Source organism: Falco biarmicus, chromosome 3, assembly GCF_023638135.1.
Source record: "Falco biarmicus isolate bFalBia1 chromosome 3, bFalBia1.pri, whole genome shotgun sequence".
NCBI lineage: Eukaryota > Metazoa > Chordata > Aves > Falconiformes > Falconidae > Falco > Falco biarmicus.
Genome location: NC_079290.1, coordinates 14,933,669 through 14,952,919, shown reverse-complemented (window position 1 = coordinate 14,952,919; position 19,251 = coordinate 14,933,669). Strand labels below are relative to the sequence as shown.

Genomic DNA, 19,251 nt, shown 5'->3' with positions numbered 1-19,251 from the left:
TTTAATTAAACAGGGTATTCTGCAGCAGAGGTAATACAACTTCATAATTGCTTAGAGCCATAGGCACTTGTTTTATTATAGTTGCAGATGTCAACAATTTCTGGTTTTCTACAAGATTTTTATTTTCTAGCTCTTGATGCATTGACTGTAAGTTTCTATAGTTCTGGTGGACTGTTGTGGTGCAACAGATTTTTTTGTTGTTGTTGATTTTTAATTTCTCCAGTTATTCATACAGAGTTTTTTCTATTCACTGGAACAGTCTTGGAGCTATATTAAAGCTTTGCTCTTAAGCTCTGTGAAAATCACTTTGTTACCATTTAGTAACGCCTATATAATGGTGACGGTTCAGACTGATCAAGAGTTTATGTTTCTGCTGCAGTATTTTTTTTAAATGTGTTACCAGAATTTGTTGTCTTGTGTTACAGTAAAAGTAAGCAGAACAGTCAGCATTTGTATAATGTTTGGCTTCTATCTTACAAAGGACATGGGCTTTTCTTTAAACTGTGTTGTTACTGAGTGCTATTTACCATTTATAAGTTTTAGTTACTGGCTTTTAAAGGAAGTGGTTTCTGTGTATACAGTATGTTGAAAGCATGGAAGAATACGGTTTTATAGATCTATTTGTTTTAATCTACTTATTTGGTACAGGTGTAGAAACACTCAGAATTGCTACAGTTGTAGGCTTACAGCTTTAATCTCACTCAGTAACTCTGAGCTGGCACTCCTTCGTCTCTGCTTTTGTTTATGTTCTGTGGCTCAGTGCAGGACATGAGCCAGTCCATGATGTTTCATTAAGTTACAGACCTTTTCTAAACTATAAGACTTGCTTGATGAAATCCACTAACTGAGTGTGTTAAAAGCTTCAAAATAATTTATTTGAAACAGATAATTTCTGCTGAACTTCTAGGAAAAAAAAAAAAAAAAGACTTATCCTTCTTACCAGATTGTTTAATTATAACCTCACCTGAGGAGATCCATATCAGATTTTTCATGTTGGAACTAATATGTAAATCTTTTATCTTGTTGTAACAATTAGGTTTCAGGTACCCTGTATGTCAGCCTTGTCCAAGATGTGATACTGAAGAAATAAAATATTTAAACTACAGTCTAAAGTATTTAAATTACAGTCTTGTTTGTATATAGTGTCAAAATTGAGCATCAAATACACATTTCTGGGGGGAGTGGGAAAAGAAAAAAATTACATTGTACCAGTAGGGAAAAAGCGTGTCTTAGTAAGGTGTGTCACCTGTTCTAAATACTTTCTTTTGGAATACCCGGCCCTCTGCCCAAAACATTGGGGAAGACAGTTCAGACAATTGCTTCATTTCTTTAAAAGATATTTTACTGAATTTTATGTTGCTGGTTTCAGAACTTAGCTAGTAATTTTGCACAAAATTTGTGGATTTTGGGGTTTGGGTTTTCTTTCAGTATCTTATACCTATCTGTATGGCTCAGATCTTTAAATGTTGAGTAGACAAAAGGAAAAAGACTTCAAAATCTTTATACATGCTGTGAATTTTTTATTTTATATTTTGCATGGCTGTTTTTAGGATGGCCTTGTTAAGGCTGATATGGAGAAGCTGACTTTCTATGCAGTTTCTGCACCAGAAAAGCTGGATCGCATTGGTGCTTACCTAGCAGAGAGACTGAGCAGAGATGTGGTCAGACATCGCTATGGGTAAGGAAATAAGCCACAGAATTATATATGGATGCCAACATGTAGCAGTATTTCGTCATGGTTGTTCTAATCAAGTTTAGAAGGCAAGACAGACCCAGTCCCTTTGTGGTGAGTTAGCCTTGTCTGGCTGCCAGGTGCCCACCCAGCCACTCTTTTGCCCTTCCTCTTCAACCAGGTGGGGGAGAAAATCAGATGAAAAGCTCATGGGTCAAGAGATAAGGGCAGGGAGATCACTCAGCAACCACAATCATGGGCAAAAATGACTCAATTTGGGGAAGATTAATTTATTGCCAATTAATTGTAGAGTAGGATAGCGAGAAATAAAAACAGCTAAAAGCACTTTCCCTCCAGCCCTCTTTCTTCCCAGACTTGACTTCACTCCTGAATCCTCTACCTCCTCCGCTGGAGCAGCACACAGGGATGGGGAATGGGGGTTGTGGTCCACTCATAACATCTTGTCTCTGTCATTCCTTCCTCCTCACACTTCCCCTGCTCCAGCATTGTGTCCCTCCCACAGGAGAAGTCCTTCAAGGACTGCTGCAGTGTGGGTCCTTTCCATGGGGTGCGGTCCTTTGGGAATGGACTGCTGCAGCAGGACATCCCCTGTAGATCACAGGTCTTGCCAGAAAAGCTGTTCCTGCATGGGCTTCTCCCCACAGGGCCACAGCTCCTGCCAGGAGCCTGCTCCAGTGGGGCCTTTCCATTGGCTGCTGCTTCCTTCAGGGCACATCCATCTGGTCCAGTATGTGGTCCTACGTGGTCTGCAGCGTGGATAGCTGCTCCTCCAGGGTTCTTCATGTGCTACCAGTGTCAGTGAGGGCCTCTGTTTTGGGCAGTGGTGGGTCGGTCCATCTAGGCACTGGTTCTTTCTGACCTGGGGCGCAGCTCCTGGTGTCTTCTCACAGAAGCCGCTCCTGCAGCTCCCTTGCTACCAAAACCTTACCGTGTAAACCCAATACATCCTTGAATGGCATTCAGGGTATTGGGAAGTGGGGATATCTTTCTTTTTAGACCTTTTGGCTAAATTGTATTTAAATGGAAACTTTAAAACTCTGTCATACTCTTTAGTCCTATTTGAGCTAGAAATTTGAAAGAATGTTGAGTCAAAAGAGGAAGAAGATTTTAAAGTGGAAATGGAGTAAGAAAATATTGAGTCAAAGAAGTAGCAGGAATTGGAAAAAAAAAAAAGGCAACGTCCATCACAGGCCATTGTTTTTAGCCTTCAATATGTCAAAAGCTATTTTTATAACTTCATAGAATGGGTAAATGGCCATTCTTTAGGGTGATCAATTTTGGTCACTGCTTTCTTTACTATCTTTTTCATTTACTTAGCATATTGTCTAACCGTAGAGGAGCATGGATAAGTTGCTGGCTTTCCGTACTGGGATTTGGATAGACAGAGCATCTGTAGACTAGAAAGCTGGGATTTATGATTGAAAATAAAATATGCTAGGAAAGAAAATTGAACTGTATTTATTATGTTATCAAGTATTATGACATCCCTTCTAAAACCACTCAATTACACACTCTTCTCCCGCCTCCCCCCCAAAAAAAGAAAGAACATGAATGTAAGAAATACCAATAACTTTAATTTTTAGACAGTGGGAAATATATGCCTTCCATTCTTTCTTTTCTAATTTTTATAGTAATAAGTACCTAAACTGATTAAGATAATCATAAAATGTAGCATGTCTTTATGTGATTCTGATTAATTTTCAGGTATGTTTTAATTGCCATGGAGGCATTGGACCAACTCCTAATGGCTTGCCATTCTCAAAGCATAAAACCATTCGTGGAAAGTTTTCTTCATATGGTGGCCAAGCTTCTGGAATCGGGCGAACCAAAGCTTCAAGTTCTTGGAACTAATTCTGTGAGTAAACTCGGATACTAAATCAAATCATAATAAATCTTTATTTGCTGTGGAAAAGTAGTTTCAGAAGTTACAAAGGATCTGCCAGTTAACATGAGTTGAGAAGATTCTGTATGTGACAGGGTATACACCATTTGGGTCTAAACACAGAGCAGATAGTGGCTGGAGGCAGAAAAACTGTTTCCTTTCAGTCTCAAGTTTTTTTGATGTCTGGGCTTGTCCCCTGCAGAAAGAACTTCTGGAAGGAACAGCAAAGCCGTTCTGTGAGTTCATATTTTGAATCTTTAAACAGACCTCTTGGAGCCATTGTATAGTTAAGACAGTGTTTGTTTGCCGTCCAGCGACGAGAGCGATGGTGTGAGAGGAAGGATTCAACATCCTTCTCCGCAGCATTGACACTACACAGAAAGATTCCTGTTAGCTGAAAAGTAGCCAGAAGTCAAAAGCTTTCAGTATTAACAACCTCACCATTTTACTAGCTTAAATATTTCAGGATTGGGATCCATGCTTGGAGGACATAACTAGAAGTGTCAAAATGAAGATTTGGAGATGCAGTTTTCCAAATAGAGTGATGGGTGCAATCTGTGTTATGGTTCTGCCATATTTCCCTTCAGCCATTGTGTTTCCCAGCTTGTGCATGCAATAGGAATCTCTTAAATTCCAGGATTGTGATGTGGACTGTTTTCACTTGAGAGTGGTTGGTTTTACATGAGTAAAGAAGTAATGCTTGCTTTTTGTGTATACTGCCATTGTTAGCTGCATGTGGATTCTGTAAAACTGTTCGGCTTTCCTTTGGGCCTGATTCCTGGCTGATGGAATTAAATGGAGTTGCAGTTCAGGGAGAGAGGAGGGTATAGTAGAGTGCTGCTGTTCCTGAGTAGAATTTCTTGTTACAGTAGAATGCAGAGTTCTTGTTCTGATGTTGGGGAGTAGTGTTCCCTTGTGCCCCAAACTAACAGGACAGCTTTACAGAGAGTAATGAGATATGTATATATATGTGTAAAAAAAAAATTAAATATATTCTATGAATTATGATGTTTATTTACCTTAATATATTTGAGCCAGACTATCCTGCTTCTTTTGATTTGTTTGTATAATAAAGTCTGGGGGAGACCTCTTAGGGAAATAGCTTTGGAACTTATTTCCTGGGCTGCAAAATAGCAAGATGTGTATTTTTTCCCAGTTGTTTAAAATCCTTGGTGGCAAATGGTTACTGCCACCCTCCACTTTGATGTACAGGACACACGTCACTTCCAAATGAATGTTATTGAACAGAACTCCACCTTACAGTAATCTGTTTGATGTCCCTGTCAGTTCCTAATGAAGTCTTCCATAAGCAAAGCAGATTAATGGACTTCCTAAATTAGGAGATAATTTGTGTTTGTCTGTTGTAAAACTCAGTAGCCAAAAATAATTATATTTTCCTAAATAAGATGTCAGATTCTGTGAAGGGAGTGAATATGTATGGCTCTTCCAACAGTATTCCAAAAGCTAATTTTAACCTAATTATGCTAATTTCCCTAGGTGCCTTCTGTAGTCAATGAAGAGAAAAGATAGAGTCTTTTTGTGTTGACTCCAAAGGAACAAAGTGTATTGGCACTGACAGCTTGTCTGTTACCAAGATCACTGACCTACTGTGTTCTTAAATAAATTTTGTTAGACACGGAGAAAGTCTGCCATCACATTTAGCCTTTAATAGCTTTTCCTCTCCTCCTGAAGGAAAAAAATAAACAAACAAGCAAAAACCCCAGAGGAGTAGAGATGGTAAAGTGACTGTATAATGTTCCATGTGCTTTAGTTCTTCTGATAGTACCCCTTTGGAGTGGAAACTGGTATTGTCTGGGAAAGAAGAATAAATTGCATGTGAAGTAAATGTCTCTAAACTTGTTGGGAAAGTTTCCGTAATACTTTTAGGTTAAACTCAATTTCAGGCCAAAAGAAATTTGTAGTCCGCTTAGACTTAGAAAGATATGGAATATGATTGTGTCCATAAGTAGATCTTGATTATTTTCTATCCCAAAAGCTGACTTTCAAAGCTTAACTGGGATACAAAGGCAGTGATGTCTTTTGAGTGAGATTCAACTGTCTGTTTTATGTTGTAGGCTTTTTTTTGCAGCCTCACAAACAGATTTTGCTTCAGCTGTGGGGACTCTTGTGATTGCTCAGAAGTCAGGGTTTCAAATGAAACAAATCTTTACTGAATGACTTAGTTTAAAGTCTTGGAAACATCTGGAAGCTCCCACTGTTTTTCAGGTTTCTTTCCCTGACTTCCCAATATCTGCTTTTAAATGCAGAAGTAATTCTACTTGGTGCTCTGTATCTTACAAAAAAATGAAAGTTTCATTCAGCCATTTCATTTTGAAATTAAATTTCATTTTTTAATTTATTTCTAAAAACCAAACCTGAAGATTACCATTTTAGATAATTGTTTGCTTTTAATTTATATACTTTTATGCCTGATCATCAGGATACATATAATTAATTCCTATGACTTTTTTTTATATGTTGCATTTGTAATTTAAGTTCACTTATTTGCTACAGCAGCAATGATTTTTTTTTTTTTATAACATAATTTTAAATCTACTTATATAGGCAGATACTTGAAAACTGGTGAATTCAGTAGTGGATATGTTCAATAGTTTTTTACTTTTCTTTTTAATGTAGGCCACGTTTCAAATTGGCAGTGTCTATGAAGTTCAAAATAGTTTTTTCTATCATGGAAGATATTTTTATTAACAACGTGCTAGGATAGCATATGGTGGTGAGAAAACTGGAAAAATGTGGGGGGAGAAAGTAAGATTTCCTTGGCTTAAGTATTACAGAAACTGAAGGCTGACTGCAATAAACTTTTACTTAAAAACTTATGGCAATACTGAATTTCTCTCTAACCATTTTGCAGAATTTCAGTAACTTGGAAGACCATGTAAAACATCTTATCTCTCATCTACAAATAATTAAATGTATTACTTAGATACATAGTGGTTATTACTAGGATAGAATGAATTAATTAATTAAGCTTGTTCTTCCTGTCTAGGGGTGAAAGGCTTTAAAATCTTTGAAATTCTGTTCAGAAATTTTTTGGACAAGAGATGATGATTTTTTTAAAAAATATCAAACTTTCTGTCATTTTTATTTGGAGATGCTCCAGAAAATTTCTTTAATAAGCAGCTGATCAACACCAATGGGGTGCATAATTTAGTAAAACTTTCATTTTAAATTATGTTGACAAAACCCAGTTGAATAAAAAACATTTTGAGCTAATCTGGGATGCTGACAGGGAGAATTATTCTTGTATTTTTGGCAGTGAAATACTGTGGGTTTTTTCATCTGCAAAACAGCAGATAAATGTGGAATCCAGTATCACCACATTTTCAATTATTTCCACAAATGCTTTCTTTAGTTGATGGGGTGCTTCATTTTAGAAGGGCAATGTTGTCTTAGGAGCAGTGAAATAATGATGCCATCAGTGACAGTGCTGGGCTTCCTGTGCATGATTAAGTAACTGCTATTGCTGGTTGTCATCGGCAGCACAAGAAGACAAGCAGTACCCCCAAGTGGAAAGTTGACCGGTCATTGCCTGATATTACAACAAGATTTTTATATTTGTTAGTGTTGGCTTATAAAAGCAGTTGGTTTTGGCAGAATTGAAGTGCATGTAAATGTAAAAATAGTATAAAATGTCAAGGCTGTGAAAGTAAGGAATGTCAGAATTAACATTCCCAGCAGAGTACTACTTTTGCTTGTCTGCAGCATGCTAATCTGGAAGCATGTGATGGAAACTTATCTTTGTTACAAGATGCTTCTTTCATTCCATGTACCAATACAGAATTATGTGCTAGTAGTGATTTAATATACAACGCAACTATTTTATCTCCAGGTTCCCCACTTGATCTTTTTTTTATATAGCACTTAAAGCTACAGAAAGACAGAATTATACAGAGCACTCTTTCTTATCCTGTTGGTTATAAAACTATCTTCTAAATTCTATGCCTGCATCTACTAGAATTTGAGTGATACTGAGTACATCACATTAGCCAGTCCTTTTAGGGTCATTTACAGTTAAATATTGCTTCCTCCACCTCATGCTTACAGTTTCTGGTCTTGCAGTTTCATAGCCACACTAATATGGCCCTGTAGGCTAACATACCATTGCTGACTGTTACACAACTGCACACGTGGCAGTCAGGATAATTTTCATACAAGTTGCATGAAGTAGAATGTGAAACTATTCATCCCATTCAGGTAAAACTCGAAGAAAAGTGTCAGGTGACCTTAACTATTAATAACTAAACTAAATCACTAATTTCTGTTGCTGAGAACCTTATTTTATTATGTATTATGATAATTTTAATACTGTTTGTGCAGTTAATGTATCAATCCAATGTCAGAAACTTTTCTATTTAGAAAAGCTGACATTGCTCTTTTTCTTTTTTTTTTTTTTTTTTTTTGCAAAGTCCATATATACATTCACACACTTCTCATTAATTCATAGAATTGTTTAGATTGGAAAAGACCTTTAAGATCGAGTCTAACCATTAACCTAGCACTGCCAAGTCCACCACTAAACCGTGTCCCAAAGTGCCACATCTACATGTCTCATAAATGCCTCCAGGGATGGTGACTCAAGCACTTCCCTGGGCAGCCTATTCCAAGCTTGACAAATCTTTTGGTGAAGAAATTTTTCCTAATATCCAATCTAAGCCTCCCCCGGAACAACTTTCCTATTCTCCTGTCCCTTGTTACCTGGGAAAGAGACTGCCGCCCTAGCTGCCTACAGCCTCCATGCAGGTAGCTGTAGACAGAGATAAGGTCTTCCCTGAGCCTCCTTTTCTCCAGGCTAATCAGCCCCAATTCCCTCAGCTGTTCCTCATAAGACTTGTTCTCTAGACCCTTCACCATCTTTATGGTACTGTGTAGTTTATAAGTCTTATGCTTATAGGATATCATGTCTTCCTATGTGGTAGTTTCCTAATAATGAAATACAGTAGCTTTGTCTATAAAAGATGGTAACTCTTAGTCATCAGCACCTCCTTTCCCTGGTCTGAAAACTGAGAAAATGCAGGCTGTAAAAGACAGACTGTGGAGCTCAAATATAAAAGCCCATGCTGCTCAGATCCAGCCTGCTGTTTTTACAGGAAGCTACTTTAAATAATGTAACTCAAACTTAGATGTGATGCATGTTGATTGCTTGTTCTTGAATTGCTGCAAAAACCTGACCTTCTTTAAAGCCATTCAGAGTCCATTAAAAGTTACGATTTTTCTCCTACTGTACTTGCTACATAAGAGTGATAAGACAGCATTTCTTATATATATGTACAAGAAATTATGTCCTTAAGAATTTAATTTGAGAACTTGCATGATCTACTTACAGGACTCACACAATCTCTCTCTCTCCCTTGTAATATGATCCAACTTTCTTGACTCAGTCTGGAACAAACATCTTCTGAATAGATAATATGTACCTTCTTTATTTTGTGTTAGATTTATATGTTTTTATACTGATTGAATTTTATTGGTTTCAAAATTATTGGAAATGAAATATTACCAATGTAAGTACCTTTTTGTACCTTTTGTACCTTCTGTATTTTACAAATATAGAGGATGCTTGTACTGACAAAAGTTCCATAAATTACCAGTGTGAGATTCAAACATTTACTATAACTGAATGACATGTTTATATCTGTAAAAAGTTTGTAAGTATACCTTAGGCAAGTACTTGGACTTTCATAAGTTTTGTCCTTTTTTACGTTGAATAATTTTTATATTTGAAGTATACTTGAAAATATCTGAGGTGCTTAGGAGTAAAATATTCTTTATTTAACAACAATAATGGCTTAATACCACCACTGCTAAGCAAGGAGAAAGCGTAGGCTAACATGTACTGTAAAAACTTAAAATTTCTGTAATGAAATGGAACTGTATACTTGCAGTACATGTCAGAAGTGTTAGCACACAGCTTCCCTGTGGCCTAAATGTTCAGTCATCTGAATGCTAATCCTGGAATATGTTTCAGAAACGCTTTATGTGCAGTGGGTGAAATTGTTTTGTTAGGCACATGAGGAAATTAAAAAAAAATTGCCTTTTCTGGACATTTAACTGTGTGCACCATTTTGAGAGGTAGAACTTCTGAGTTGATTACTTGCTTCCCTGCTATGAAGCTACGTTGTGGTGCAGGAGAAATGTCCAGCATGAGAGAGTCCCTGACACTTTTCTTGGCCTAAATTAATTATTTATTCTTACAAAGCAATGTCTTGGTACAATAAATCTTTCTTCTGACAAAACAGTTATTAGAGTTCTATTAAGTTTTCATGTTGGAAGATCTTGTCAATCAAATAATTTTGTATTATAGATAATACTAAGATGCTAATACTAGATGGTAAATGGGTTAATATTCTCATGGCTGCTCCCATAGTGTTCTTTGTTCTTTAATCATTTTGCTTCTATTTTTTTACATGCTTATATGGAAGTTTGCTAGGTGAAACAATTGTAGCCTTGAATACTTGGATGTCTGGAAACTACTAAGATCATATTGATTTTGGGGTGGGTTTTTTTTTGTTGTGTGTGTGTGGATGTTTTGTTGTTTTTTTTAAAAAAAACAAACTCTGCACTTTATCCTGTATTGTAGGGACTAATTAGGTTCCTGTCCTCAAAAAGCTTCAGAAAACCTATTTCTGTTTTGTAATTAACGACTCCATGAAACAAACCAGCGAGATATAAGACATTTAAAGCATTTTCCAGGATCTCATGGGAGGGGAATGAACGTTCTTGTAACTCACTGTATGGAAAAGAAGTATGGTTGCTGTTTGTGGATTGTCTTTCAAACTGTGGTAATAGACTAAACAGAATTTTTTTTACAGTATGTCACTTTCTTATCACCAGACTATACAGAATATTCTTTGCTGAAGGACACTTAAAATGGACTAGTACTATACAATTTTGCTCCGTTTTCAGTATTGGCTGAGAATATGATTTTACAAACTGTATCGTTCTCAGCTACGCCTGTAGCTTTCCATGTGTGAACTGCTGGCGCAGTTGAAAGGGATGTGTTCTAGATAGAACAGAAAAAGGACTAGAAAAAACAGTAAAAAGTAGTGTGTTTTTTTCCTGAAATAAAGTTTTTACTTTCAGTTTGAAAACTACCTCAAAACCTCCACAAATCAATATGGTGTAGGTTATGCTGAAGTGCTTTGGGCTTGTCTAAATGTTTATGGGTATTGTGCTGATAAAAGCAGGTTCTGCATCGCAAAGTATACAAGAAGTACCTCAGCCTGTGCTTAGCAATTGGTATGAAGAATACTGGGGTGTGAAAAAGCAGAGGGATATTAATGGGGCACTTCTCTGCTTCAGGGCAAAACCAGCACTATACCCAACCTTTCCTGACACCTTTCATTTCCCTTTTTTCTTCCCTCTATAGCCTGTTCTTAAAACTGTCAGTGTTGTAGAGTCCAAAAGGTCTTTAGGCAGTCATCTTGCTTTAGAAGAGGGTTTTTAAAATGTCTAACTTAGGGGACCATTGCTTCTGTGTAAGGCCATTATTGCTTTTCCTATTACTACTGAACAAAGAAAACTATTTATTTCTTTTCTCCTTTTATAGCTGTCTTCTGTATATTGTAAGATAAATATTTTTAGGCAGCTCTAGACCAGATAATTTAATGTCTTTTAGTTTTTATTAACAGGTGTTAATATAAAGCTTTGTTCATCCCTTGAATAACTGCAGGACTGTACCAGTTAATCACCATCTTCAGCTGTGATGCTTCAACTGGATGCAGTACTTCATCTCGGAACTTATTAATGCCAACTAGATGACCAAAATTTCCATATAGGTGTCATGGGTAATACAGATGTATCACGATATATTTTCTTTTTCATGCCATTATAACGGCATTGACTTCTGTTGAATGTGCAATTCATTATAACCCCAGATTGCTTTTCTGCATTCAGCTGTGTCTGGATTGTATTTGTACAGATGTCTTAAAATGGTACGTTGCGCTTGCCATTCATAAATTGCAGCTGTGATTTTTCAGGTTCTCAAGAATTGGGCATCAAATGTGCCTACAGCTCTGGTCAGCTTAGTGTTCTTTGCAAATTTGATGAGCTCACTCTCTTATCTAAGTCTGCAGTGAAACTCACACACCTACTGTATTCCAGACAGGCCCCTTCAGAAGTTCATTTGGTGTGTTATTGTAGTTTGATGATTTACAAGTGTTTCAGTATTTTTTCCAAACACTTTTGCATCTATCTTATGAGGAATGTTCTTTTGACAGTGTTTTTCTAGCTCCCGTTTGAGAATTTTTTGTGGTTTTTTTGTCAACAGCATCACTGAAAAAATATGACAGATTCTGCTTGGTCTGGATTCACAAAATCTATTTCCTTGTCACAGGAATAATTTAGGCTGTGTTGATGTGATTTGTTCTTGACAAATACATGTTGACTGTATTTACCCCTTTGTTGTGTTGTAGATGTTTGCAAATTGGAACTTTTTTTTTTCAGTGTGTCTCTGCGAATGGAATTTAAGTTGACTGGGTATAATTCTATGACTCCTTCTTTTTTCCCTTTTGTAAAGATAGGCAGAATTGACAGAATGCCTCCAAGTTTATTCGCTTTGAATTTTGGTAAGTCAGGATGTTGCTAGTTAACCTGCTAGTGAGAGTGTACCCTTTGATTGCTTGGGCTGCTCTCTGCAACTACCTGAAAGGAGGCTGTAGCAAGGTGGGGGTCAGTCTCCTCCCAAGTAAGAAGCAATAGGAGAATAGGAAATGGTCTCAAGTTGTGCCAGGGGAGGTTTAGAATAGATATTAGGAGAAATTTCTTCACCGAAAGGTTTGTTGAGCATTGGAACAGGCTGTCCAGGGAAGTACGTGAGTCACCATCCCTGGAGGTATTTAAAAGGTGTGTAGATGTGGCAGGTAGGGACATAGTTTAGTGGTGGACTTGGTAGTGGTAGGTTAACAGTTGGACCCAATGATGCGTAGGGTCTTTTCTGACCTAAATGACTCTTAATATTCTATGAATTAATGACATTCACTATATTGCATAGTATGTTGTATTTCATGCAGTTGTACCCTTTCATAATGGTCTAAATGAAGTTCTAGTGGAAAGGCTTTAAAAAGAAAAGTCTCCAATTTAACTTTTTCTTCTCTGAAGTTAAATACTTGAGTATTGTCAAATCTGGATTTTCTCCTATGCAATATTTTATGTTACTTTCTAAATGAAGCTTAGTATTCATTATTCTTTTGGGGGAAATTGGTATCAAAAGCTTTTTTTAATGTATTTCATTTTCCAGTTTGTCAAATTTGCCAACATTGAAGAAGACACACCTTCTTACCACAGACGCTATGACTTCTTTGTGTCTCGATTCAGTGCCATGTGTCATTCATGTGACCATGATCCAGAAATACAAACTGAGTAAGTGTCATTCTGTATGCATTACAGAAAACGGTCTTAACACGTTAATACAGTCTGTAATACAGCTTGTATTATGACATTTAGTGGAATAGGTTATTCCATAGGAAGAAAATGAAAGTCTTGATGTTTAAAACAGCACTGAATATTACAAATCCTACATGTCTAGAACTCCTAGAATACTTAAGTGGAATTTTACCTGAATAACGCCTGCCAGATTGCATGGATTTTCTCCAGAAAGGCACTACTTACTACTTTAAATGTGTGCAAGTTGCATAACTCATTTGAGAAATTAATGGGGCTACTTATATGAATAGCAAAAGCATATTTTGAGTCTGCTGTTTGAGAATTACTCATTAGAACTGAATTTTCTTAGATGTCTGCAGTACGATACTGTGTATGAAACTGAAATGCCTTCATGAATTAGTATTACAGATTTTTCACATGATTATGTAAGTACCACAGGTTTGTTTAACTTCGGCTCCCCCTAGCGGGATTCTGTACCTGCAGCGGTAGTGCGTGTTCCACTCCTGAGCATTTTAGAAAACTGAAAGCTTTTCAGCTTAGATTATTTGCATCTCTGTTGTACTCATCTTTTCTATTTCTATGCATTAAATTGTTTAGTCAACTGTAAAAAAATCCACGTGCTGAACACTTACGCAACCCTTTGGGTGTACTGTTGTTACGTTAGCTGCAATGCATAAGGACTTTTCTTAAAGTTTGCAGTTTCAAAAATCTGTGAACTGTATTTTCAAAAAAGATGAATACTCTGTACATTGGTTAGGAGAAAAAAACCCAACAAAACCCCAAAAAGTCATTCCTCCTTATTTTCTGTAATTTGCTGCCATCTTACTAGTGTGCCCTATTGCTGCTGCATACGGTTCTGCTGTAAACTTTGTCTCTGAAAGCGTAAGGATTAAGTTTGCCTGCTTCTCCCATACTTTTCCCTTGCCCCCACCCATTTTCCTTAGGAACATTTATTCCAGTGAATGGTTTTACAGGATGACCCTGTAAAATTGTTTGGGGAAGAACTGGATTGTACTTGGGGACCAAAAGGCAAATGGCATGGAAACTTCTTAAGCAGGTGTCACTAGTGAAGCCATTGTGTCATGGAATTAACTCATAACTTAGGCTTCTGCCAGGTACAGTCTTATTTACCTGAAGCTGATGGTTGCAAATTGTATTCATGTTTTAATGAGCTTTTTAAGATTTTGCCTTTCTGGGCTTAGTGAAATTAAAACAGACATGTTAAACTACTTACCATAAAACATTTCGTAAGAGGTTAGGATACGAAGCTCAGGTCAGGATTTTTAGTAGTACTTTTGCCTTCATTGCCCCTTGCTAATGGGTGGTTATATTAATAATGAACTAGAACATGGAATGAATTAAGAAATCAGTACATCCCTGATTTCATCTATCAAGTATGATCTACCACTCACAAGGATGCCTCAAAGTAAAATACCTCGAAACTGATTGCTGTAGGAGCAAGAGAATTGTGTTAATCTTTTGCTCTTCAAATTGTCAGCCTGCACCATTACCTGTGCTTCAGTCTGCAATGTTGATGTACCCTTAGACAAGGAGGAATTTCATCCTAGTGACATAAGACTGTATATGACCTTGATTTAAATGTAATCTCTGCTTTAATACCTTTTATTCTTTAGCGGAATGAAACCTCTCCTGTATGTGCTGGAATTTGATGCTACTCCATCCTCAGTTCTTTAATCATCATTTTTCAACCTCCTATACAATAGTAAGAATGTAAAATTAGTGCTAGTGGCGCTCCATTAAACAAAAGTGTAGCCTTTTTTCCCCATGCGAATCAATTTTTTTAATCGGGTTAACCAAATGCATAGAAATGCAACTTCTTCCACATCATCCTAGATAGTTTAAATGCATCGCTTTTGAAAGAGATGTTTGTGAACAGCAATCATTCTTGGAGTTGTCATAACAGATTTGCTGTAGGCACAGGTAATTCAACAAAACAGAGAAGCTATGACTACAGGTTACAATTCTAAATGCAGATATCACAAGTAGTCAATGCAGTTGATGGGGCTAGGGTGTGATTCAGCTGATGCTAAAGACCATCTGGAGTCACTGTTCACCTGCATAGCTTGAGGTTCCACTGAACTGACTGGCTTGAATGGGAGCTTGAACATCTTCTGCACACATAGTCAGGTCATTTAGGCTTCAGAGTCTGAAACTGAATATCACCTGTTAAGTAAGATTTCCCTTTCAGCAGGGGAATTAAGTGCTAGTATTGAATGTATCTGAAGCCAAATATCAGCAAAACTTGATTACCTTAAGAACTAATAATTAAAAAGAAAAAAAATGTTTCAGTGATGGAAGTTTGGAAGCCCTGTTTCTTAAAAGTCATTCTTAGATCCTTATATTGAAAACTTAATGTTGGAATACTGCACTGCAGTTTTAGTGCAGTAATACCAAGTGCTTTTCTAGCTGTTTGTGCATCACTCTTTTCCCTGTTTTGTATTTAATCCTGTTAAAACTGTCCTGAAAGTTCTACAATGGTATTGTATCCATATTGGAAGGCACATGGCTTTGTTCAGAAATAGCTGAAAAACAGGAGGCTACAGATCTAAGCTTTTACAAATTGAATTCTAACCAAAAATATTAATTATAGAGTTTGGCTAGTTCATCTAGCAGACGTTTTAATTTAGCGAACTTGACTGAACAAAATATAGTTATGTGTTGTCCATACTGAAATTAAGATTTAAAAAATGAGGGATAGATTTTAATAGAAATAGTTTAGAGAGGCTTGTGTTTATTTCTCTTGATGGCTCTACCACCCTTTCTTCTACTTGTTTTCAGTAAGTAAAATTCTATTCCTGCCATTTATTATAACAACTAATTTGGTATTACCACTTCAAAAAATAATATTTTGCCATTTGTTTCATTGCACAGGTCCTCCTGCAAACTATTTGTTTAACAAAATAATGACAATAGCTAACAGCTAGACTAAGTCTTTTTTAGAACGTACATTAATTTTTTATTTTTATGGGTTTATTATTGTTGATTAGTTCTCAATTTCATTCAAACAGTTTTAGCTTAAGAGTGATGGTTCCTTTTGTGTGTCACACTTTGGTTGATAGAATTATCCTTTGCTTTAAATCTTGTGAATCTTGCACAAATCTTTAAAGATTTGTTATGATACTGCTTCAGCTCTACTATGGTAACTTCACAATATTTTTCTTCAGCACTGGAGTAGGTTGAGATTGCACACAGTTTCAACTAATGGGTAGTAAATCATGTGGAGTTGGTGGGGTTTTACCCATGTGACTTCTGTTGGAAGTGGCGTACACAGTTTTGAGTATTCATTGATCAGTGTCAACACTATCCTTACAGATCATCTGTTCAGTTGTTTTGTCAGCTTCATTATGAGTTTTAAGGGCATTTAAAAACAATATGGGCAAACTTAACGAATTGGCCAGATTTCCAAATTACTATTTGTGAGAATGTAATGGGATTCCATACTACATAATTACTACTGCCCAAAAGGTAGAGGACCATACTGTGAGGTGCTGTGTTTCTCCTTTTCAGTAATTCCTTTTTTCCCTTCCTTAGGATACGAATTGCTGGAATCAGGGGCATTCAGGGAGTGGTTCGAAAAACAGTTAATGATGAACTTCGAGCAACTATATGGGAACCTCAACACATGGACAAGATAGTACCATCATTGCTGTTTAATATGCAGAAAATAGAAGATATTGACAGGTATTGATATTCCTGGTCACCGGAATGTTTTTTTTAAGCAATCTTTATGCTTGTTTTTTATGGTATATACCTTTTTCTTCCCTTTAGTGGAAACAACTGCGGACATTTATTAGCTAAGTCTCCTTGAAACAGCTCTGCTTATCTGTCTTTAATGTTTCTTGCCTTGGAGTCTTTTCAACCACCTTCATTTCACTTGTTCTAGATTTTATTGGCCTAAAAATTGCTCCAAAAATTGTATAATCATGTTTAGACTTCTTAAAAATTGTAAAATCTGTGTTTTGTAACATCAGATGCAGAGATTAGTAAGTGCACAGGCTTTTAGGTGACTCAAATGATTTTGCTAGTTGTTTGTTAAAAATTGAGGGTTTAATTCCCATTTAGCAATTAGTAACAAGTGTCTGTCCTGTCTGCAACAGTACTTAAACTGAGAACTTAAAATCTATTTATATGTAGACACCCTTCTCTTTTTTTGCTTTCAATGACTCTTGGGCATATTACCTGCCAGGTATGCCTTCAGAAAAGATCTCTGTGATAACTGATGTTGAGGATATGCCAGTCACCTTGCAGTTGAAAAGTCGCTTTTTCTGGTCCGTGTCTTTATTTGTGGCTAAGCACTATGTAGGTATAAAAAGTCTTTATTGCTAGAACTGGGAAACTTCCTTAAAACCAACTTCAGCTGTGCAAACAAGGTTAAATGTTTGTTTCACGCCCAACTCTAGCTGCTTTAAAACTTGCTTGGTAAGTAGGCTCAGCAGCCTTCCCATAACAACACGCTTCTCATGCTTCCACATGATGCTGTTGCTAAATCTGACAGGATTCTCTTTTGGTTTGTTGGATTTTGGGGGTGGTTTTTTCCATTCCTCACCCTTATTTGTCTTCACTTATTTCTGACTGCTAGTACCTGTCCCTTCTCCAAGGCAAAATTTCAGACTAAATTACTAAAATCACTCATTGTCTATCTGTCCATGCTTTATCTATTCACTGCATATAACTGAGGGCCCACACAGTATGAGCAGAAATATTCTCTCACATGTTACATCTGAAGAGTGATCTCAATAAGAAACAAAGGTTTCTGAAACTGCTGTTTGAACGAGAGCCTAGTTAGCTTTTGCTTGCTCTTGCAGAGCTTCTAGATGTAGGTGAGCTCTTTCCTTTGCTACTTTTTACAGTGCCCTCAAGCATATGCTGTCCTTTATGTAGCAAAATTAAACTACTGATGGAAAAACTGACTGAAATAGGATTTGGATCAACCACTTAAAGAAGATCAGTTTATATGTACTGAAAGAATTTTTACCGTTTGTTGAGCAATGCAGTAGTGGTGGTAGAAAAACAAATCTGTCACAAAGAAACTGTTAATTAAATATCTGAACTGGCTGCTTGAAACTTTTTCTATAATGCACATTCACCAGAAAAAAAGACTAATGACTTTCCAAGAGGCAAGTAGGGGCTTTGTGTGAAGCGCATATGAGAGAAAAGCTGAAAACAGTATTTATAAATTGTTGATCTGCTGGCCTTAAATGATGTTATAGAAAATTTCTCATCTTGTTTTATATGTGACTTCATATTTGCGGAGCACAAACAGAGGCATATTGAAGAGTAGGAGTAAGAAGCATATTGTTCTGGCAGATGGAATCAAAGCATTATTTGAGAAAGAGCAGAAGTTCCAGAAAATACCCTCAACTAAAGTCCATAGAAAATAACCATTTTTAGTTAAAGCTGAAGTACACATAGGTAAAGCATACCTTAAAGATCAGTGTAATTTTTACTTGTAGAACCTTACTAGCTTAATTTAAGATTCTTCTGAGTACATGTCAGATGAGACAATTTTTTGGAGTAAAGAAATTAATATTTAAACAACATTTTTAAAAGATAATTGTAATTGTGGATGTCATTATTTATCCATATATCTGAATGCACATTCTAGTTATGTGACTATCAGACAAATCTGCAAGTGTAACATATTCTAAAAATCAGATTGGGTTTTTTCTTAAGCTGTACTTCACTATGATTCTGTATGACAAAGTAATTGTCATGTGTACTTCAGTATAGTATAAGGCATTGCCTGAAAGACTCTGCCTATCTCCTTCAAGTTTCTGGAAGAAAATTCAGAAGAGTTGATCATGTATGTCAATTTACATGCATCTCTAAAATGGGAAGGGGATGTATGAAATTGGAAATTCACTTAGTTTGTAACATACTCCTCGTGATAACTGCAAAGCTAAATGTGAAAGCCTTATTTAAGGCAGAAGGACATCGAGCATTTGTGGACTTGACTTCAAATCCTTCTAATGGATCTATAGTGTTCATATAAATTCTGTTTTAGAGGTAGATCAGAATATATTTCTTTCTCAGAGTGAGTGAGTCACAGTCAAACTTTCCTGTGGCTGCTCTGCTCAAAAGTAGTGGTTAAGTCTTCGTCTGCCCCATCATATTTTTTGGCCAGTCCTGGTTTTGTGGTTTTAAAATTGCTCTGAGCCAGTTTAAGCCTGTGATTAGATGTTTGCTGTGGAAACTACTGTACCTCAAAATGTCCCTCCTTCCATTCCTTGTTGCCACTTTTTCTGATACAGAT

At 36.5% G+C, this 19,251-nt stretch overlaps 1 protein-coding gene across 5 annotated transcripts in view; it reads left to right on the top strand.

Moving 5' to 3' along the window:
* The window catches only part of EFR3A (EFR3 homolog A), an 87,501-nt gene that overhangs the window by 24,644 nt on the left and 43,606 nt on the right, over positions 1 to 19,251 (top strand). For all 5 annotated transcript variants that reach the window (XM_056331251.1, XM_056331249.1, XM_056331250.1 and 2 more), the window contains 4 exons: positions 1,551 to 1,678; positions 3,398 to 3,548; positions 12,832 to 12,953; positions 16,530 to 16,679. In XM_056331251.1, coding sequence (XP_056187226.1) covers positions 1,551 to 1,678; positions 3,398 to 3,548; positions 12,832 to 12,953; positions 16,530 to 16,679 — 551 coding nt within the window. The remainder of the gene's footprint in view (positions 1 to 1,550; positions 1,679 to 3,397; positions 3,549 to 12,831; positions 12,954 to 16,529; positions 16,680 to 19,251) is intronic.